At 38.1% G+C, this 23,142-nt stretch overlaps 2 protein-coding genes across 8 annotated transcripts in view; both read right to left on the bottom strand.

The window, feature by feature from the left end:
- The window catches only part of ARHGAP15 (Rho GTPase activating protein 15), a 378,211-nt gene extending 356,984 nt beyond the window's left edge, over positions 1 to 21,227 (bottom strand). For 3 of the 6 annotated variants that reach the window (XM_057400265.1, XM_057400264.1, XM_057400267.1), the window contains exon 1: positions 6,663 to 6,812. The gene's annotated coding sequence lies outside the window, so the exon portion shown is untranslated. Of the gene's footprint in view, positions 1 to 6,662; positions 6,813 to 9,175; positions 9,302 to 21,040 lie in introns of those variants that run through there. The other 3 variants (XM_057400261.1, XM_057400262.1, XM_057400260.1) reach the window with 3 other exon arrangements.
- Positions 21,228 to 21,894: 667 nt separating this feature from the next.
- KYNU (kynureninase) overlaps positions 21,895 to 23,142 on the bottom strand; it is a 59,690-nt gene continuing 58,442 nt past the window's right edge. For both annotated transcript variants that reach the window (XM_057400268.1, XM_057400269.1), the window contains exon 14: positions 21,895 to 22,414. In XM_057400268.1, the coding sequence (XP_057256251.1) occupies positions 22,262 to 22,414 (153 nt within the window). In that variant the 3' untranslated portion in view covers positions 21,895 to 22,261. The remainder of the gene's footprint in view (positions 22,415 to 23,142) is intronic.

The following is a 23,142-nucleotide window of genomic DNA, read 5'->3' as shown; positions in this document are numbered from 1 at the left end:
TCTTTAATTAGAACATTATAAAGCTATTTCTTCCTGAGGCTTCCTGCCTCAAGAGTGTCTAAAAGAGGCTTGTCCCTCATTCAGACAATAATACCTCCTTCTTCCCATTCTCCAGGATAATGTTCAAGTTCCTTGTGCTGTGCACATGAAACAGTCTCTCCTACCCTCTCTCAACCTTCTTCCATAGATATCTGCAGCAGTTTTTGTGCTGTGATCCTGCAGCTGTTGCCTTACTTCTTCTCACTGCTCCCACTTCCCATCTGAGGGGGGAAAAAAAAGCTCCAGACACTTTTAATCTGTTCCCACACTCCATCTCCACTTTCCTTTGCAGAGCTCCTGGTGCTGTGCTTGTCAAAGACGCTGCTGTGAAACACAGCAGAGCCAGCACCTACAAATTAAAGAGAAAACTTTTAAGGTACAGCAGGAGCTAGAAGAGGAAATTCTTTGCGGCTTGCATCAAGCAAGTCCCTCTTCTGCATTTTGTTAAGTCCCTGGTTTGTTTTCTTCACTAGCCAACTGTGCAATGGCCCAGAGTGGAACACAACGCTCCTCAGCACCACGTGATAAGTGGGGAGAAGACAAAGGCATTTGGTTAATGTGATAGTATCTGATATCGCATTGTGTAGCTGTTTGCTTTCAGCAAAGATGAAATACCGAGGGTATTGTGGTGTCAAAAATATATATTTTTTCATTATGCAAGAAGTTTAAGCATAGGCTCTGTTAATTATGTCTAATTTTTTTACTGCAAATGTACATTGTTTTGTAAGGGATCAATGAATTATTTATTTTACTAAGGTGGTTCAAGATGACTCCAGAAACCTTATATGCATACTTTCTATGGGCCAGGAGACCAGAGCCCAGCTGTACCATGAGTCCCACCACAGGTTTGCTGCACTTGAGAGGAGCAGTCACAGTCAGTAGCAATGACAGCAGGAATCTGGTGATACCGTATTTGTGTGTGAAAAAAACCAGTCATGGTGAAAAGAGTCATCTGCCCTACGCAAGGTTAATAGCAAACATACTTAACAAGCATTACATTTTCTGTTGGCTGTGGGTTTATTAGGTAGTATGGTAAGATGTAGAGCTTCTAGACTCCTCGGATCCCTTGTTGGATGAAACTGCACTCTGCTCAAGTGAGCCTTTGCAGTCCTACATACCTGAGTTGAAAAGTCATTACAGCACATCAACATTATTCCTTAAACATCTTGTTGCATGACCCAAGTCTGATAAGAAATCTCTGGATTTAACTTTTTTCATTCTTTCATTTCATACTCTTTTTGTTCCATGTTTTAATATATTTCTTCTCTTTAGTTACAGTCTAGGAAAGTTTTTATAAAAAGACCCCAAATTTAGATGAAATTTAAAAATAGAAAAGTTTTCCCATTAAAATCTGTGTAGCAATTCTGAATGTCTTGGGTCTGTATGACTGCATCCTACTCAATTCAGAGCCAGCGGTACGCTGTCCAAAACAAATTAAAGAAAGGGCTGAATTTCTCTAAGTCTCTTCTCAGACTAGGGGCACTTCTTGTCTTTGCCAGGGCCTAGGATTAATGCACAAGGAAGTAGTGACATGTTTTAACTTGGGCTGTTTCTCCTTCCTTTGCCACTCCAAGAAGCGTGGATGGATTAATGACACCTCTTAGTCCAAAAATCATCATAAGAATTTGATTACTCATTGCTACTGATTACTATCATTTGCTTTTTTTTTCTAATAAAGTAGCCAAGCATGCAATGTATTTCTGATAATACAAATATTAATTTTTCTGGATCAAGCCTCAGCACTACTGAGCCCCAAAACACAAAAGGCAGCATGTGTCAGAGCATCTTGGCCATTTGGCAAGTCTGATGTAACACCTTCCTAGTGGAAAATGTTGTAGCAAAGTCAATGACATTCATTAGAAATGCATTTTGCCTGACTGAGCCCATGGAGGGCTCTGTTGGTGTTTCCTGTGGGTGTCCATGGTGTTACCACCAGGCTCTCCTGCAGTGTGTGTGGGAATTTGGCTCTGGTCAGCATCATCATGTGGGCTGGGGATCCCCCAACCAGTGACACATGCTTCCAAGTGTTGACCATTCAGTTCTTCCAACACCACTGTCCTAAGCAGACATCAGGCCAGCTCAGCAGCAGATGCTTCCTCAGCTGCAGTGGTGAGAGCATCCTGAAACCCAGCAAGCTGGTGACAGACCTGCCAGCCATGGAAGTGACTCTCTTGGAGACAGAACTCCAGAGCTTCAATTGTCTTCACAAAATATCTGTGTCATTTCCCTCCTCAACCACAACGGAAGAGAATTTAGTAACATCCTGAGAAGCAAACAAATTCAGGTGCTAAGCACTATGCCTTGCCTAGGAGGAGCTTTGATATCTGGTTCAGAACCAAATATAGTGGTGGCTTTGCTCAGGGTGTGGCAGGAAAAGAATTAAGAAACAGAGAGCAAGCCCGTACTTAAAGCACATCTTTTCAGCTCGTAAGTCACATTCACTTCTGTTTTTTTCTTCATCCTTGTCTCCCTTTCCCCTCTTATCATGTTGCAGTTGTGCTGAAAAGTGGTGTATGTTTTGGAGAAGGAATCAGAAGTCATTTTAAGTTCATTTTTTCAAGGTCTTTGCCTGTTTAGCATATCAGGCACAGGCTTTGGAAGAAATATTCATGAAAAACCACAGTACAAACCCACAATACCCATCTTAACTACAAGTGAATGATTTAATACCTGTCAATCTCAAATGGCAGGAAGTGTTGTACTGTGTTTTAAACAACCTTGAACCACTAATCGTAACAATATCAAACTTGTTTAGTTAATTTATTGGATATCCTTCAGTAGGTATCTGTGCACTGTTGAGTTAGCATTTTACTGCGTAACTTATACATACACCCAGAAATTTAGAAGCTAATCTGAAGAAAACCAATATCTGTTTAACTCTCTCATATTTTTCTTACACAATTTTCAAAACACTTCTTTCTTATGCTAAGTAAAGTGAATCGAAATACAAATGAAGACAAAAAAGCCAAAATTTTCTATCATCTATGAATTCTGGGTTCTTAGTCGCTGGTAAACAGGACTGACTTTACACATGCAGACTGCAATACTTCTAGAGATTTTCAGCATGAGCCAATAAGGCACTGAAAATCTGCTCTAGCATGACTTGGATGCATCCACAGACTGAGCTCTAGCATGAGTTAGATTTGCCCCGTGGTCAGTTTGCAATACCTAAACGCCTATGCCCAGAATATTAATGCCTGCTTTTCTCATTCAGACAGCTTTCTTAAAAAAAAGATCCAATAGTATTTCTTTTACTCCTATGTCAGCCAGCCTGCAAGTTTGCACTCCAAGGTATTTCAAGCTAAAATAAAGATGATGGGAGTCTACAGAGGTCTATTTAAGGTCTCACTCTTAAATAGATCCGTATTGAGGAAGTCCCTCTGCAAATAAGGAGCTAGCAGTGTTTGTTTTGTAGAAAGTCTCCAAAGCAACCTTTTTATAGTATTTCTCAAAACAGGGAAGATTGACAGAGGCATGTCAAGTGCATGAAGTACAATCTTAACATCCAGCGCAGCAAAGAAACAACCACCTCTGTCCTTCAGATGTCAATAAGTGAGCAGTTGGTGAAATTAAAATTCATTGAGATCACTGGCTGAAGCAGACCAAGCTTGTAAGAACGTTTCAGAAGGCCTCCTGACCTACACCAAGTTCACAGGTTCCCAAATGCACACTCAACAGGGCTGCATGCTGTTGTGAGCCAGCTGAAGGCAGCAGGGACTTCAGCTTACTCTGAGACTAAGAGGACATTAAAACAATTAGTTTGATGGTGACAAAAGTTGTTACAAACACCAGTAGGTGGAAAAAAAAGCAACAGTTTTGTGCAAGTTGTGCATCCAGATAAAGAAATCTGCTGTTGTGCTCTAAATGACACTTGAATTATCATGGAAGATGCACACTCAAAAGCTGGCTCAAAATTTTATCCCATTTGTTTTCTTCAGGACTAATGTTATCGACAGTGAAACCAGACAAAGGATCAAAGCATCTTCATGGAGATGGTATCCATCAATACCAGGTTCTATCTTTGTAGCGCCGAGAAATAGGTTTGATGTATTCATGTGGAAGTCTTAGGAGAAAAGTGAAGCGTAGAGACTTTAGCTAGAGCTCAAGTGTTGCTGTGTTTTGTCTTTAAGAGATCAGCCCAAACAACACCTAAACACAATTAGGATACATTCTGTACAAAATGCCATGTTTCAGATTTTTAATTAAAACTACACCTAAGCGCTAACAGACTTCCCCAGTACCAAGAGATAGCTTTTATCAGTATGCAGGATTTAAGAACTCATTAAATGGTTAGCAACTCACACTGATTGAGCTGATGCAGCACAAAGACATAAAAAAAAAGTCATGAAAACTAGGCAAGTATCAGAGTTACACATTGTGAGCATAAAAAAAAAATAGAAGATGCTGCTTATAACCCACTAAGCTGCATGTGAAATGGGCCATAATAAAACAGTTCACACTGCTCAAAGTCTGTGGGACTGCTTAGCAGAGAACAAGACCAAAGCCTCTGAGCAACATAGTAAAAGCCATCCTCACTACAGCACTAGAGGTCATGATGGATGCTTCATCTCGCTTGTATGGAGTACTACTTTTTAGAGCCTCGCCTGAAGCTCAGCATTGCAAAGAAGCAATAACTTCTGGGACCAGAGCTAGATAGAGAAGTCCAAACCAGAACAGCGTACAGTTGTTTTAGTTAAGCTAGCACCATGTCTGAGATTGTAGCATTGTGCTACCAAAAAATTGGGACAAGAGTCTAAATGTGTCTCTGTCACCATTTTAGTTTCTGGTTCCTGCCTTGCTTCAGGTAGGGAGGAACATGCACGAGACCATCTGACACAGATGTCGTAATTGCTACCTTGGCAATCCGAGCCCTGGTGAAAGGGTCATACAATTATGCTTGGATCAGAAAAAAGTGAAATATCTCTCTCAGGCTAGGGTGTCTCTTGTATCAAAGCAAAGGGAAATTTCTACAACAAATGCTGCCAAAAAGGCTAAGATTTTTATAATTCAACAATAGTGTACAGCAGGAGCTTTAAAATACAGAGAGTGCTTCAACTGTTTACTCTATTTGGAAAAGAAAATGAACAAATGTACATTACAGATGTAATTTGATTGAGAGGTACAGTGAATGAGAGATGTCGGGTTTTCTTTGGACACAGAGAGGTAAATTGCAGGGAAGGGAGAAATAAAGAAAAATAACTCTAAGAATTCAAACTACTTTACTAAATCTCACAGCTTTGTGGAAAATGCATTTCAAATTACTCTAAGACATTGTAGCAGTAACATAAAAACGACTACAAACACAGCCCAGAAAGAGAACATGTTCTTTTTATAAAATTTCCCTGTCTGTGCTGATTTGTATATGCAGGCAGGACAGATTTTTTTCTCCAAAAATTACAGAAATTTTGAAATGTAATCTTACAACACTACACTAAAATCTGTCTCCAATTAGCATGCATGATTTCAAAATGAGCTTCCAGCCACATGTGATATCTTTCAACTCTGATCCATATTTCCAACAGAAAAACAAGTTCTTTCTTACGATAAGGCTATCAGTTACAAACATGAGTACATGTCACAAAGTTTGCAGCAAACTACAAATTACCAGGAAAACAAATCTTCACCATAGAACAAATAGTGCTAATTTTGTCTTTCCTTTACGTGGCACGTAATCAAAGCATTGTATTGTGTTATTTGAACATCTTTCTACATTACTATTTCCTTGTAAAGCTCTGAAGGCCAGAAAGCAGTGTTTGCCTACTGACAGCAATGAAAAGTGACCTTTTCTGATAGAAAGCTTTGAGTAAGGTGGGGACTCAGGACACAACCTTTTTCTTCCCAGCTCTGAAGGAGAGGAGGAAATAGTCTGGAAATGAACAGCCTCATGCAGTAACCGTGCTACCATGATACCTCCTTTGAACAGCTCCAAGAAGAACAGCACTGAGAGTACCCATAGATAAAACAAGGATGTTTTCTGTACAATATCGTTTATGACACTCCATGTCTGATTGCTACTAGCACCACTGATAAAGTGGTACAAAACTTTTTGACATAGAGCAGGGAAGAGATCCCTCTACTGATCTCTTCTGTCTTGAGTGATATTGAGTATCAAACAGATACCTACCCTTCCCACTCACTAACTCTTACAGTATCCTTTTCTACCAGTCACCTCCCTCATGGTAACAAACAGCAGAGGAACTCAATTAATCAAACAGTGCTGAACTGCAAGTGCTAAAGGCAAATGGTAGGAAAAGTGATTAATCTAATTTTCCAGCCAGTGCTATCAGCCTTTACCTTCTGAGGACAACTAGTTAGTACCATAGGGATATGAGAAGTCATTAGTGGTTTGGGATACTAGAGAGGGTCAGATACAGTTGCCTCTTGCACAGGATCAGGCAGACTTGCTAGATTCTGAATATTAATGTTGACTTTAAAACATCATTCCACATCTATACCCTCTACTTTTATGTTCATTGCTTTCAAATTCAAAAATGCCAATAGAAATAATTGTGTAAGTAACATAATCCATATTGAATGCATACAAAACACCTGCAATTACGATCATTTTAAAAGTCTTTAACAGGCTTTCTGAACTGCATTAAGATAAATTTAAGGCTCCTTACCTACAGCCACATGGATGTCGTCATTTCATCTCAAACTGCCATCAACCAGCAACAGTTTAAACTATTTCAAAAAACGGAAAACATCTAGGTCACATGTCTATAGACAGCATTTGGGTTAATCTCCCACAGCTCATAAAGACAGAAAGAAAGCAAGAAAAAAAAAGTAAAATAAAACCACTTCCTGCAACGGCAGAAGTTAACCATCTCACCAGTGAGTGACTTACACCCAGGTTTAGTGCAAAATTCTTCCAGACTAGATAAAAAGCCAAAGTTTAAAGTAGGAAAGCAACTTCTCTGTTAAAATTGCAATAAACATAGAAGGCTAGTTTTAGCAGAAGGTAAACATGAGTTTTGACAGGAAATGCTGAAAGGAATTATGATTCTAACCCTCAAGGCTAATTCCCCTTTCTTACCTCAATGAACTCTTTGAGCACTGAAATAAATAGCTTGCAAAAACTCTGCTTTGTTGTTTTGAAATATAGCTTTAGTAAACGTGATACCACACTGTTTCTTTAGATTTATAAAATAGCAAATTCTGGCCAATCATCAAAGAAAGTTACTATTAAAAAAACCCTGAGCTATGTTACTGCCCAGTGAAAGCTGCCCAGATAAATACTTCTGTTTCTTTGGTTTTCTGTTTCAACACTTCTCCATGAAGCAACCTCTGGAGAATCACAGGCAGACACAGCTGCTGCCTCACTTCACTTCCTGCAGCATCTCACACTACAATGGTCCCTCTCAGGTATGGGGAACCCGGGGAACCCAGAGAACCAGCAGAGTCAGGCGCACCTCTGCATCTCTGGGGCTCCAGAAAAGCAGCCTCCTTGCATATGCCTTCACCAGTGTCTTCCGTCTTCCCCCATCTTTTTTTTTTTTTTTTCAGGAAGCAGCAATAGTATCTTTCTGATATTTCTAACTTGAATTACAAAACAAGGGCTCATCTTCCCAATGCAGCAGGAGTTCGCTTGCAGGCCAGGGTGGGTGTGTTGTGTGCATGAGAACCACCACAGTGCTGATCAGGCTGCCAAGCCTTCTGTTGGTTTTTGGGCAGAATAGGGGGATCTCTTTTTGGTTGTCTCCCACAATAAAAAAGGCATCCTGAAAAATGGATAAAAATCAAGGCCATCCTGGTGTTTAAGGATTAGTCCCAACAGTGAAGTAAAAAAGTAAAATGAACCTTCTTGACAGGGGTTGCCGACAGTGTTCCTTAAGAAGATATGCCCCATCAGTGCAGATGACAGCAAGAAAATCTTCGGGTGTCTTAAAGGAGGATCTGCAGAACATCCCATGGAGAAATAGCAGAGGTAGTCAGAAAATAAAAGCTGGGGCTGAGGCTGGATTGGAGCTTAGGAAGGGATTGTGACAAATTTTACAAGGCTGCAAAGGGAAGACTGATTTGCAGGCAGATCATTTCCTAGTGCATAAAAAAAAAAAAAAAGAAAAAGATGTAAGAAAGTTCCTTTAGAGAACAGCTTTAGTACTGTTCATGCACTTACTGAAGCCCATGGGAAAGAAGACCTTCAGAGGAACATAACACTGCTGAGGGAATGGCAGAGCTATTAAGCTGTAGAGTGACCCTTACATTATTATTATTGATTTTGTAGTAACTTCTACAACCTTCATTTCATGGCCAAAGATCCAATTATGCTAAAAGCCATACAAAGCCAAAACCAAGATCATCCTTGTTCCCAAACGTTTGCCAAGAGACATGTACAGACAGGAGAGCTAAACTAAAATAAATAAATAAACTTAATAACAAACTAAACTAAATATTGCTTCTTTGTAGGCACTGAATTTTATCAATGTACGTTGAAGATCGACTTTTGGAACAAAAAGTGAATGTTGCATATGAATGGTGATAAGTTGTTTCTCTCAGGTGTGAGAAAGCTATACTGTGCTTTTCTATAAATTAGCAACTGCTAGGGCTTAAAGAACCTGCAACAGCACTAATTGCTAGCTCTTTTAAAAAGATATATATATTTCAAGAAATTTTGCTATATAGAATTAATTTTAATTGATAAATCTATTGTAGCCATGTGGTCTTCAGATTTTCTTCAAACAAAATAGCCAAAAAGCATTTTACAATTACAGAATATCTGTGAATGGTGTGACCAACACAACTTCAACACTAGAATGTGAAGAAGCTATCAGGAAACCTGTAAAATACTGCAGCTGAACTTGCCTACGTTACCTTGTCCAAAACCTAGATTATCAGAGACGTGACATTTTTCACGAAAATGTCTTTCACTGTACACCTAACATTTCATGTCAAATTGCATACTCTGTCTGATTTCCTTTGCATCCATTTGACAGTATGTCAGTAGTGACAAAATTCTATAAAAGGATGATGGCAGCTTTGCATATTGCTTAAACTTATGCAGCACAAGCTTCCTGTGCAATCTCTGTAAGGCTGAAAATACTTTAGACGTGCAAAATAACCATTTTAGTAAAATCTAAGAGCTCATTTAATCTGAGTAAAACTAAACAGGAAGCAGAAGACACATAGACGTTACCTGGAACAGATTGCTGCTCAGCAGGTTGGTCTTTGAATGTTTGCTGTGCAAGTTAAAGATGGAGCATCATTTCTGAAGCTCAGATTTCTCATCCCTATTTCAGTGACTCATGGCGTCATTGCTTATGAGGCATGTCATCAAGTTGGTGAGCATCCAGATTTCCACATCTCACAACTGAGAGCTCAGAGCATTAAGGCTAAACCAGCAGTTTTAAAAATCACTGTTGACTGAGGGTGCTGAACGCCCAGCAGCTGTTACCAGCTCTCTTATAAAAAACTTCAAGAAGTATCGTAAGTTTCATCAAGTGCATAAACAGTGATCCCACAACTTGTTCTGGACCACCAGTCCCCAAGGGGGAAAGAAAACTTTACTTTTTTCATTTTGCCTTGTTCAGCTTTTACTCTCCGTTGGCATAACTGACAGGCAGCTCACAGTCTGGCTTATATAGCTGACACCCAGTGGCAAATCTAATTCAGTGGGAAAATCAAGCCATAAAAGACAATACAAACCTGGACAGCATGCAGACACAAGCCTGGAAGAACAATTGTACATCCAATGGCTACTTCCAGAAGAAAATATTTTTTTATTAATGAAAATGGATGAAGTTCCAAAACTTTGCATTTCACTGGGAAAAAAAAAACAGAGAACCCAGAAGACTGTGTAATAATGAAGAAATAATGTATTATTGCCCACATTCCTCACCATAGAAAATCTATTTTTCATATTTGTAGAGGTTTATATTAAAAAAAGGAGGACAAAGAATTATGTCTGCATGGACAGTAATTCATTCTCTTGTTCAGAGCAGTTGTTTGCTCAGAGAACTGATGTCCAGTCAGTAGCCATTCTCTTTTGCTATATGGGCTTTGAATATTTAATCCCAGGAAAACATTTCTAGGAGCTCATTCTTGTGTATCAAGAAAGCCATGCACATAGCCAGGTAACATCTCAAATAGCTTATAGCCCGAGTTACAACAGTCTCAAATATCACCTCCTTGGGCAATAACCAGTTTTTATATAGGAGCCTGTATGTAAATGTCAACGTCAGTATACAGTAATGGCTAAATTTACCAACCTCTCTCAACCATAAGATGCATTACAAATATTCTGATATCATCTTCCAAAACCTTTTACTCTCAATTGATTTTCACCCTAAAAAAAATCCATTTCACTTACCACAATTTTAAAAGTGCAAAAGATACAATTTTTAAAATTTTCAGACATGACAGAAAATGGGAATTTAGAGATTCTTCAGCAGTAATGTTGGCTAACATAAGAGGACACTGAAGTTAATAACAACAAGTAGGTATGAAAGTTCTACGTAAATCCAAACTGGTCCTTTTTTCTTTTTCCCAAGTGTTTTAAGAATCCTGACACTTATTTTAAGGGCCAGACTTGTCTAGGGTTACTTTTAATGATTTAGAAAAGCCACTTCAGCTCATTGTATAGCTATGCAGTACTAAGAAAGAGACAAACCCCCAGCATATGTCAATGCATTATGTAAAGACTTTCCTTGACAGGATTTAGTTACATGCAAGCTTTAAATGCAGTGTAAATGCATTTTCTGGAGTGTTAGGCCTCCAAGTGCTAAAAGTACTACAATACCAAACTGCCAAAAAGGTGATTTTACATCACACAGTAACGGACTTTAAAAAGAGAAATGAGTCATGCACTTCGGTGACAATATCTTAATCTATGCACCCGTGATCAAGTCAGTCACAAAGTGGTGCTAGCAAAATCTTCCTTAAAATCCTGCTCCAAAAGCTGTCAATGTTTTCACAGTAAAGGAAGTGTCTGTCCTTAGAATAAAAATGATACTCCAGACAGTGTTGTTTCTACCTCTATTAAAAAAGCTTCAGCTACATGGTGAATAACAGTAGGAAAAGTTCAAAGTCCTGTAAAATCCCACACTGAGGATGAATGCAGAAGAGAGCTGACGTGTTCCAGGATATTCTCTCTTCTTTTACTTCAGTCTTTGAGGAAGAAAAGGCTCATTTCTACAGTATCAAATTCCACATTCACAAAACAGATAACAATAAGCATACAGCAACACAAGGCATTCACAAAAATAGTGTGGCCCCCATCGAATCTAGTGGAAATAAAAATTACTAGAGTCATTGCTTGTCTCTTCCTAATACAGCTTTTAAGCATGTGGTAGGCTCTGCTCTTGCTCTGCTGGTCCAATGCTGCCATTGCAGTATGAGTCAAAGTTGCCCTGGCAGCTGTGCCAGAAGATAAAAAGTCAATAAAAAACAGTAGAAAGTCAGATGCAGGAAATAAAACTTCTCTGCCTCTCTTGTGTGCAGATGCTTTCAGGGGAGACTATGTTGGCTGAAATGGACCAAGAAAACAAAACAAAACAACAGATTATCAAAGACATGAAGCAGTTAGTTGAATTAAACAATTCCAATCACTTCCTATTTTTTTATTTTCCCATGATATACAAGAATACTTCTGTTTTGTGCATGGCTATACTCAGTTGCTCTTTTCCTAGCTCCCTCCTCCTGAGAGGCAATTGCTGTTGAGCATTCTCATATGACCTGGAAGACGTCAGGAAATCTTACTGATTATTGGTGTATGGGAGTATCCAGATTTGTGGAAGGAAAATTTAAAAGAAATAAACGCACCATCAGTGCAACTGATAACCACCAGGCTGGGTTTTAGATATGTTGGTTGGTTGCACTTCTTGGAAGCCTTCTTCACAGCAACCATCTACAGATAATAAAGGAGGTCTTTACTTAGACCACTCCAACATGTAAGAACAAATACATTTAATTTCAGCTTGCTGGAAGCAGGCAAAAATAGAACACTGATTACCCTTATACTATAGCTTTTGAGATTGTTCCAGTTTTTCAGTTCCTTCTAATTTTTATAGTCTGTGGTCTCTGAAGTCATATAGTTCCTTTTCCCTTGTTTCTCAAGACCACTCTTTCCTCCTCTTTCCTCTGGTTCATGCTTGTAGTCTTGCTACTATGAGCTCCCTTTTATTCTGTCAAACTTAATAGGGGCTCTCCTAAAGCAGGTGAACAGCACTGTCATATTCTGATGCTGTAGTAACTTACACAGGTTATCATGGAAGAATCGCCTTTACACTATGCTAACAGATGCCTAGTGCCATGTTTTACATCTCTACTCTTGCATGATGATGGGGGATATTTAGCAAAATATTATGACTCTAATTTCTTACCAGGCAGAGTTATACCTTCTGAGCTATGAAAAGCATTCATCCAGATCCATTATTTCTATTACTCCAGATAAGCTCTGCAGTAGGACAAAGTGTATCATTAGGAGTTGAAAAGGCAAGTGTTATTTAGGGTTAGGGAATATTTTTTGGTTTTTAGGAGTATTTTGGATTTAGAAAGCGGGAGAGAGGGAGTCTAAGATGTTAGATGTGGCTCTTTAGGTAGCAGCCTCTGCTCCTTGGTCATGCACATAGGCAGAATGTTAGCAGAACTACATTTCTGCTGCAGCCTCTGTGTTTAATTAGTTAATTAATTATAGTCCCTTTAGTCCACCTCCTCACCTGTGTTATCAATTTCACCTTTATTTCAAGCTCCAGTTATCATGACCCTTCTAGCTCTTTTGATCAAAAAAGCTTTAAAAATTAGGCCTTTGGGAAAAATCTTCTCAGGAAACTTTTTAATCCTGGTTTATTCTTCATTTGGAACAGGGTCTGCAAAACCAGCTTGCACTTATTACTCTCTTCTTCACAGAGCCACACGTTCTTTTTGATAGCCTTTAACAGTGACAGTGTGATGGAGGCACCACACCAGGCCTTTGCCCCTTGTGCACAAGCTTGCAAACTTAAAACAGGACCTTAACAAAAAAAAAATTTAAACATTGTAACTCCAAAGTGTATGTCATTATGATATACTGAATGCAAGGCAGCTGTTCCTAACAGATTTGACATATAACAGGGGTAAAGTAATTTTACACAAATCATTATGTTCATTATATTAAATTAATAGATTAAAATTAGCCAGCGATGCTTTGTAAGACCATCTTACCCATAGATCCCTTTATCCTTATAATCTAAGGTTTTGGGATTTCTTTTTCTCCTCAATATTCTATGCAGAGAATACGTAAATGCCCAGATCTCTCAGAGTATAAGCCCTAAATTAATGGATGTTGAACTTCTTCCAATACAAGCATCTGAAGGAAAGGCACTTTTCTTCAGATGCTTATATCAGAAATATAAGCATCTGGAAATGCTTATATTTATAACAGAAATAGAAAATGACATAAATTTTTTCCTGATCTTTTGAAGAGCGAATGAATTTTTTTTTCCATCCTATAGGAACAGATTCTGGACTAATTTTTCCTGCTAAAGGCTTTAAAGTCCAAAATTCGTCAAACATCTTGTCCTCAGAGACAATGTCATCCAAGTTCAAAGGATCTAGAGCCCTGTAAAATTGATATCTTATTTCAGAGCTAACGCTTTTGTTTTCATTGAATGTTTGATTTCATCAAATTAAACCACTTCTTACACTTTCTATATATGTGCCAAAAAATAGAAGACAGAACCAAACCTCTCAATTCTCTGAAAAAAGGCACACATACACACATATAGATGTACATATATATCATATACATTCAATTGGTGTGTTTTTCTGTCTAATATTATTCCAGGATAGATTTACCTTAGATTACGTCGGTTTTCATATGTTATTTGAAGTGCCTTTGAATTGAAAATAGTAATCTTTCAAAGCATTTATTTTAATGAACATCATTATAATTAAGAGCATGCTTTTTGTAACTAAATATAAAAAGAATTTTTTTCAAGTGAAGTCTGGATGTGATTACTGATGGAGGAACTTCAAGATCTTTTTTTGCTAAGCATTTCAATATTCATTCAGGAAAATGTCAGAATAACAGACTTCAGCATGTAATTTGGGTGATTCATTATTTTTCTGGGGGTTTTATCACTTCAGTTTTAATATCCAGTTAAAACAAGAAAGTTTGCATAAAATAAGAATACTAACGAAAATGAATGGGATTTTCTCATCAATTTAAGAGTCAAGTTCCACTGTTTTTTAGTATGTCACTATACATGGTATATGCCACTACCTTAATAAGCTGTATTTGCACAACTATATATTAAATGGGATACAGTATAGGAAAGCAGGTAGCATAATCAACAATTAGATTCTAGAAAACAAATGTGAGGTTTCAAAATGCACTTTATCATGACTTCATAATTGATAAAACTGAAATACCTGACACCAGGATGGTGAATTACCGGAATCAAGTTGTATCATGAGGTGGAGAGAAGGTGAGGCACACGAAGTCAGGCTGCACCTGCCTCCCATCAGCAGAGGGAACTAGGCTTCAGCAGGGCTTGTTTTCCACAAACCCTGCACTGAACAGAGTTACCTTAAATTTAGCAACGAAAGCTTTCTCTAAACTTTTAGCCAGCTCCTATTGGGTTCAATGGTTTTGGCATGACTGGCAGCAGATCTCTACAGGGTGAAGCTCACATTACCTGCTGTCCTCCCTCACCACAGCTGTACATACTTGCAGCTGTTAGTTAGCATCTATTTATAAAAATGGGAAAACATGGACAGACGTGTACTATGAAGGGCCCCCTCCCAGATTTGTATTCCCACCAGTGAGCTATTCTTAATACAGTTAATGGCTCCACCACACACTCTTTTACTAATATAATTATCATTGCTTTGCTTATGGCTGTTTTTTCTCTAGTCAGGAAATGCTAGGAATGTTTTCTCAATACTTACTTTGACTTGGTTGCTCAAAACCACAACCACATCCTTGGTCCTGCATCATGAAGGGTCAACTCCTCAATCCCTCACTCCAGTGAGTGAAACCTTTTCCAAGCTGATGTGATGAAGATCATGTCTTGTAAATTGATGTATGTAATTAAGCATTATATTTACCCCTCACCCTTCTAAAACTCAAACTTTTTAAGTGAAGAAACATAGTAAAGATTCCTGGGACAATTAGACCCTAAAGAAGAACAAAACAAAAGGACAGTAAAGGGTAATAAGAGTTGTGCTTTTCAAGTGACACAGTTTAATGTGAGTGGCATCTGTTGTGGGTAGAGGCTGAAAAAATATCACTGCTGTTGCTGTAAATATACCTGACAACTCTGCTGATAGAGGCCTTTCATTTCTTAAGACAAAGTTTTCCTTTCCCTTTCTTTATATATAACCAAAGAGCCTTGCATTCAAAGATTCTACATTTTATAGCTGTCACATCAAAACCATTTTTACTGTCACAGTGTTACAGAGACTCAGCTGCAGAATCAGGAAAAATAACCCTTTCAGAGGCAAATTAGAGAACTCAGTAACAGGTGAATCTGGATTTTCATTCACAGTTTCTCCAAATATCTACATATTCACGAGTTATGCAGTTGCAAGGTGTTGATCTGTCTAGGGTGGTAAGAATTGGCAGAATCTGTTGCTTCTTGACCAAAATGGTTTAAATTAGATACTGCACATAAGACCATCTGAGCATTTTGCAAAAACTTCCATCTAAGATGATAAAACTGTTTCTATGTCCTATGTGAAGGATGAACATTTCTGAAAATTTCCTTTCACCTCCCAGGTGGAAATTAAAAGAAAACACTAATTAAAAAGAAACACAGTGTCAGCATGCTTTACATACCTCACTGCTAAAAAAAATACATATATATATTACAGCATTTTTCTACTGAGATTCATTAATGACATTTTAATAGCTCCCAGTTTTTAGCATCTTGTGCTCAAATATCAGTGTAAACTTTGCAGACATCCACTCCCAATTACCTTTGCAGCAACACCTCCACAACATGCTTTCTCCCATAAAGCAAGTTGCAAGTTGGATCCATAAGATTTTATTTGTACTCTATAATCACAAACCTATGGTAACACCTATCCCACTAAGGACAGTTTCTCCAGTTGCAGGGTATTTGCTGTGTTGCAATAGGTAAAACCATGAACGATGCTGCAATCTATATGGGTGTCTACACAGTCTATACGCCACCAGGCCAGTTGGCGTCCCAGAAGGCATGATTCCATTCAGTGGTATCTTTAGTGCTCAAATGCTTTCTTTAATTCAGAACATGCTTCATTGTGAAGACAGAATTGGAAAGTTTTCATATATATCTTCATATTTATACCTGGTACTATGATGATAAGACTGACATTACTTTTATTTCAAATGAAGGGGTTTCAGTGCTGCTTGCCCCCATGTTTATTTCAGAAGCCTCTATAAATCTTTCCCCACATGGGAGTAATTTTGAACATATTAAATAATGATTTTTCTATGTCTCTCCCACTTTGATGTAGCCTCCTAGGAGAAAGACCTATCCTGAATATATGGCATGATCATATTTTAACAATTTGACTATCTCTTCAAAATCCACCAATAAAATGTAAGTTTTAAAAAAAATAGAACTTTCTCACTGAGCTTGGTTGATAAGAGACCCTGTCCCCCAAAAATTATAATGTAGCAACTTTTTGAACATATACTTCAAATTCACATTTCATGTCTTATTTTTAAAGCTATTTTTTATAATTTGATTCATTGTTCAAAACTCTCCACAAAGATATAGGAAACTTTGAAATTTGTACCTTGGACTTTTAACATGTACTCAGGACTAGACATAAATGTCAAAGAGAAAAAAGACCTAATGAACTCTTTATTGGTGAAATACATATTGCAGCTGCCTAGAATTTTAAATGGTTTGCAAATAGTTCCGAAGCAAAATAACTACAGAAGTTTACTTACAACATTGACTCTCATTCAGCATCGCAGGGTGGGTGGAAGCCATTTGTTATGCTAGAATTTGCAGTTACTTAATTTTGTTGAAGTTTAGTGGATTGTTTTAATGTTAACAAAATGTACAGGGAAAAAAAAAGAAAAAAAAAAAAAGAAGGAGGAAGTGCAACCACAGAAATATTTTTCTGCCTAGAAAATTACATGACCATAAGTTTTCCTTTTCCCTGACGTCTTCTCAGCCACAATAATGGCTTCAGGATTTAAATCCTTTGCTGCTATTGTGACTTCAAAGCCTTAAAACTGCAATTGAATGAGGTAGTTCATCTGTCATTATCCAAATATGAAGCAATTATGATGAAATAAAGATAGAATTCCATTGAGAAATACCCCAATCAATTCTCACTTATACTTAACTAGAAGCATAAAACAGTGCTTAGAAGAGTAAGTTTAGGTAATAAAAACTTGGAATATAAAAAGTGTGAATTACTGATCTATAACTTAGTCATTTCTGAATAAGCTTTCTAAAAATATTTCAAAATATTGACAAAAGTTTAAGCTTACAATGAAAAACTGCCTCTCAGCTGTTTGTAGAATAAATAGCTTTTCCAAAACATAGTTTCATCAGTTTGGGTGCCCAGACATTGAGATGGGAACCTGCTGAGATTTTTAAGGGTCTCTGAGCAGGTCAGCTCCATCTGAAACATGTTAGATCATGACATGTTAATTGCATCTGGAAGAAGTGAGTATATGAAATAACACACCTACCTCAGCCATGTCTTCATTATAGGGCTGTCACTGCTTTGATGTTTACACATCCTGCAAGGCCCCTCTGCAGATTCAACTCCAGATGCTTATTTTTACCTCTGTGAACACAACCAAGGCCCCTGGGGCTAAAATTTCATGGGCAATTCCCACCTCTACCCTGCTGCACTTGAGAACATGACCATAACATAATGTAACATAGGTTAAAATGTTAATTATTTTACTGTCTTTTGTTTCTTTCTCCCTTCATCTTTCTCGCTTAAGCTACTTATTTATAATGCTCTGATTATAAAACTGAAGCAGGTGGATTCTGCAGTACCAAGGGTTGCCAATGTTTTGTATTTTAAGCTCTTTAAATGGGGCATGTCCTTCCCATTCTCAATCAAGCAACAAGCTCAGATGAGAAAATAACTGTATGTCATACCTTTTTTCTCACTCATATCACATAGTTCTTTTGGAAAACAAAACCAGCCTTTTCTGCCTATGAAACAGGACTTTGCTTTCCCTTTAGTCTTCCCATGGCAAAACAAGGTAAAAAATGCACAAACGGATGCTATACTATTTTTCCGTCATGTTTTCAACAGTTGCAGTGAGTTTAAGAGATATGTACAGTATCGTTATCTATCAGCTGAGAAGGATCACATATAACTAGAGGTCTCTATACTCATGCTTATCTTCCTTCATTTTGGAGACGTTTTATCACCCTATCTGGGTGTCAATTTTCTGTCATCTACAGACCTTCATGTCTTGCAGTTTAATTTGAAAAATGTAATTTCTTCAGACAATCCAAGAACTAAATGTTATCACAATTAGAAAGTAGCAGTACTTAATATTGAATTTTAAATCAGAGATGCAAGTAGCAAGAAGCATTTGGGGTATATGTAATTAATTATTTCACACATAATTATTCCTGATATTACTCTAACTGTGATAACTTAGAGCATTTGAAAAAGCAGACTGCAATTTTTTTTCTTTGCATAGAAGCTCTTTCACTTGATATTCTCTGGCTAAATAATATGTAAAATACTGACACCTAATGTTAGCTTTCAGTATTATTCATTTTGCAAAACTTTTACTAGGAGTAGGGAAAGACCATATGAAAATGAGCTTATGCTGCAATTTTGTGCAAGTAAAACACATTTGCCTCACTTTTTGGAAATGATTTTCTGAATTTATATATATGCCTATAAAAGCAAGTAGCTTTCATGTTTATCTTCACAGCTCATAGGTTCAAAAGAGTGAGTAGTTACAAAAAATTGAAATAAGTGAGTTTTGACATGCTGAATTTAATCAAATTCATCAAATGGAACACAAATTACAATTTATAAAATTAATATTTGTACCTGCAGCTTCAAATGTTGCTAAAAGACAAAATACTACTAAACATTTCTTAATCATAGAGTAGTTTGGATTGGAAGCGACCTTCAAAGGTCATCTGGTCTGACACCCCTGCAATGAGCAGGGACACCTTCAACTAGATCATGTTGCCCAGAACCCTATGCAGCCTTGACCATCACAACAGGCCCTGCTAAAAAGTCTCTCCCCATCTTTCTTATAGGCCCTTTTCAAACACTGAAAAGCTACTGTAAGGTCTCCCTGGAGTCTTCTCTTCTCCAGACTGAACCCCAACTCTCCCAGCCATGCCTCATAGGAGAGGTGTTCCATCTCTGATTATTTCTGTGGCCCTCCTCTGACCTTTTCCAGCAGGTCCATGTCTTTGCTGTACTGAGGACTCCAGAGCCGGACACAGCACTCCAGTTGGGGTCTCACCAGAGCAGAGGGGCAGGATCGCTTCCCTCAACCTGCACACACTTCTTTGTGTGCAGCCCAAGATATGATTGTCCTTCTGGGCTGAAAGAGTGCATTGCTGGCTTACATACAATCTTTCATCCACTGGTACTCCCCAAGCCCTTGAGAGGCCTGCTCTCCATCCCTTTATCCTCCAGCCCTTATCGATACCAGGGATTGATCCGACCCAGGTGCAGGACCTTGTACTTGGCCTTGTTGAACCTCAGGAGGTTCGTTTGGGACCATATCTCGAGCTTGTCCGAGTCCCACTAGATGGCATCCCATCCTTTGGGCATGTCAACTGCACCATTCAGCTTGGTGTCATTGCAAACTCAATGAAGGTGCACTCAATCCCACTTTCTTTATGTTGTTGATGAAGATATTAAACAGTACTGGTCCCAGTACAGACCCCTGAGGGACACCACTTGTCATTCAGACATTGAGCCATTGACCACTACCCTCTCACTGCAACCATCCAGCCAATTCCTCATCCACTGAACAGTCCACCCATCAAATCCATGTCTCTCCAATTTAGAGAGAAGGATGTTGTGAGGGGCTGTGTCAAAGGCTTTACAGAAGTCCAGATAGACAACATCTTTAGCCCTTCCTTTGTCCACTGATGAGTAACTTCATCATAGAAGGCAGAACTGACTAGGTTGGTCAGGCAGGACTAGCCCTTGGTGAAGCTGTACAGGCTGTCGCAGTACTCCATATGCCTTACCCGCTATCTTTCAAAACCTGGACTGTATAGATTAAGTAAGTGTTTTATCTACCCTACTTAGATCACTTTCCTCAATCAGAGACACAAGGAATGGTTTTCACAGCTTGTGAATTTAATGCAGATGCCAAACTGTGACCTCAAAATTCACCATCTATCTCCTTGCAATTTCCAAGACAGCTGGTCCAAACCTGGTGTCTATGTGCTATTTCAAAAGAGATTTTGAGGTCCTTACTCTTCCTGTGTTTGTCACACAACCGAGGTTCAGCTGATATAAAAATAAATTTATAAAAAAAAATATCAAGAAAATCAAAATATGACCTAGCGTCATATCTGTATTTACATTAAACTTGCGTAACTTTATAGAGAAGACATAAGTGACTGTTAGCCAGAGCTGTACAGCTGCGCAAGCACTTCAAAGGCACTGGCAGTGAAGTAAAACACTTTTCAACACTGTGGACAGACACAGTTTTATATTCAGCAATTTTTTTCATCAGCAGTCACTTTACGGAAAGTGGTCCTTTTCCAAGATCATGTCATATGACAGATAAAAGTAGCTGTGTTGAAGATGAAAATATAAAAATAAAACTGCAGCCATTGAAGTACAGATACCTGGTCTGCAATACAACGATATAGTCACAGCAGAATTAAAAGGCATGATGTCAATGTAATTAAAATCTCTTGAGTGAGCCAGAGCTTTCCAGCTGATTAAGACTCCTGTGCTACTCTTTATAACTATTCCAGTTTAAGAAGCTGTTCTTACTTTCCACAAATGCTAAAAATACCAACCTATGCTTTATTTACAGTTCGTTCAGCTTTCCCCTACACATTGTAACCAATTAAATAGGTATTACTGTAGCAATAATTTTAAATCTACCTACCTTTGGGGAATTTTAGAGCAGAGGCAGACACAGTGAAGGCCATTGGGTTTCTCTGTTCAGCAGGAGATGCTCAAAGAGTGTGAAAATTTTAACCACCAAAAAATGCCTGTGAGCCAAAATAGAGCTGTCCTCACTTCTTCCCCCAAATCCTTTCTCATACTTGAAGTAGAATAAAAATTAATACCATCAGAAGTAATTTTCTAAGTGAGTGTTTCATTCCATCAACCAGACACATTAAGTATCACCAGAGACAAAATTTTAGTTGATTCTTGAAAAAGAGTACAGATGTAAGCACAGATATAGAAGCTTAGCTGCCAAGTATGCTAAGGTGTTATTTATGACTTAACTTTGGGTAAACTGTTGGTTAAATTCAAACAGGTTTTCTTCATAGCTTTGGGCTACCTAGTGCAAATCTCTGTAAAAATCTGGGCCACACTGTAAGTTAACAATGAGATATTTTGCTGCTGCTTAAACAATTCAGAGTTCATTTTGCCTAATCCAAAATAAGCCTTGTTAAAAAATGCAGTAAATGCTCATACAGCCCTTCACACTGGCTTACATGAATGTAAAATTATTCTCTGCTTCCCCAGGTATATCATCTCCAAGATGACTCCCTAGAAATGTTTTGTTTTAGCCTACTGTATCACACCAAAGGTATCTGCAATGTATATTCAATTATATCATTAATTAAACTAGAATTTCAAAATGTTGAACCATTTGAAAAATTCAGTATGCAGCAGTTAGCAGTTTTGAAACAACTAATTGTTCAACTTCTACTTTTCAAGTATACCATGTACTTTAAATAGAATTGCTAAATTAAAAATGTAAATTGGACCGTATCTTTTAACAGTTGGTGATTTGTCTATTTTCCACTTTTTATTATGCATAATTTTTATAATAAAGAAGGGATTTTTTTTTCATTCCTGTTCTAGTTGATAGCAATTCTTCCATGCTTCTCAAAGCTAATGTAATAAAACTACATAAAATGTTTAAGAAAAGCCCCATTAAAATATACAAAGCATACTAATTCATGAAGTCAAAGTCAGAGCAGAGTAGAAATATAAGCTTTAATAAAACTATGTCTGTTGTAAATAACTATTCAAGCACGGTCATTTTTTTGCAAATTGCATGGGCTATAGCTTAGTGTACTCGAAGCAAAGAATTGCTCAGTGGGATAAATGCATCTTAGTCAGAAATAGATTAAAAGATACAGCTGAGCCATCAATAAGAACCAGATAATGCAGTATTATTTGCTGTTTGTTTTGAAGATGCAATTGCAGATCCCAGGATTTCAATAAATCGGTGCACATCATGGAAAGAATTGTAGAGAGGAACTGGGGTAACACGAAGAGCATTTGGTTCTCTCATGTCACACTGCAAAACAGAAAGGGAATACTTAGTAAATTCCTTATATAGTTGAAGATGTCCCTGCTCATTGCAGGGAGGTTGGACCAGATGACCTTTGAAGGTCTGTTTCAATCCAAACTATTATATGATTCTATGATTTGTCTGTCAGACTGCATTTTTAAACGTTATCCTTTGTCTTCAAGGAAGAATGACTGGGCTGATGAGATGCATGTAAAAACTTTGGGGCCCCCAAGAAACTACTGCACAGAGCATTATTGTGAAGAATGTAGCAAGAAGAGTGGTGTTTTGCCTAAAGAAGGATGCAAGGCTCAGGATGGGCAGGAGTCTAGCAGTGCCATTGAGGGGCTCCATACCAGCTATATATCTCCACAGTTTACCTTAACACCTATATCAACCCACAGTTGAAGAGGCACACGGGTGACAAAAAAGCCACTACAAAACAGAAACATGCCAGTAGACAGTGTCTTGTACAACAGGTGCAAGTAATATCACAGGACTTCCAGTATTTTTCCTCCCCCCACAATGAATTTGAACATTCTGCTGAATATTGCCTCATATGTGAAGCACATTACTGCATCATGAAGACAAGCCAACAGCGTAAGGCCCTGTGCCCTTTTTAAAGCAGCAGTTCCTGGAATTCCCTGGCAGCACCGAAACAGCAACATATTTAGCCTCAGTGAGTTGTCCTTTGGGGACACAAGTCAAAAGCAGAAATAAAACCTGCATATCATTTA

The sequence above is a fragment of the Pezoporus wallicus genome, unplaced genomic scaffold, assembly GCF_028554395.1.
Source record: "Pezoporus wallicus isolate ANWC-B61680 ecotype Strahan unplaced genomic scaffold, APGP_CSIRO_Pwel_v1 contig_6807, whole genome shotgun sequence".
In the NCBI taxonomy this organism is placed as follows: Eukaryota; Metazoa; Chordata; class Aves; order Psittaciformes; family Psittacidae; genus Pezoporus; species Pezoporus wallicus.
This window is presented reverse-complemented; position numbering and strand designations above follow the sequence as displayed.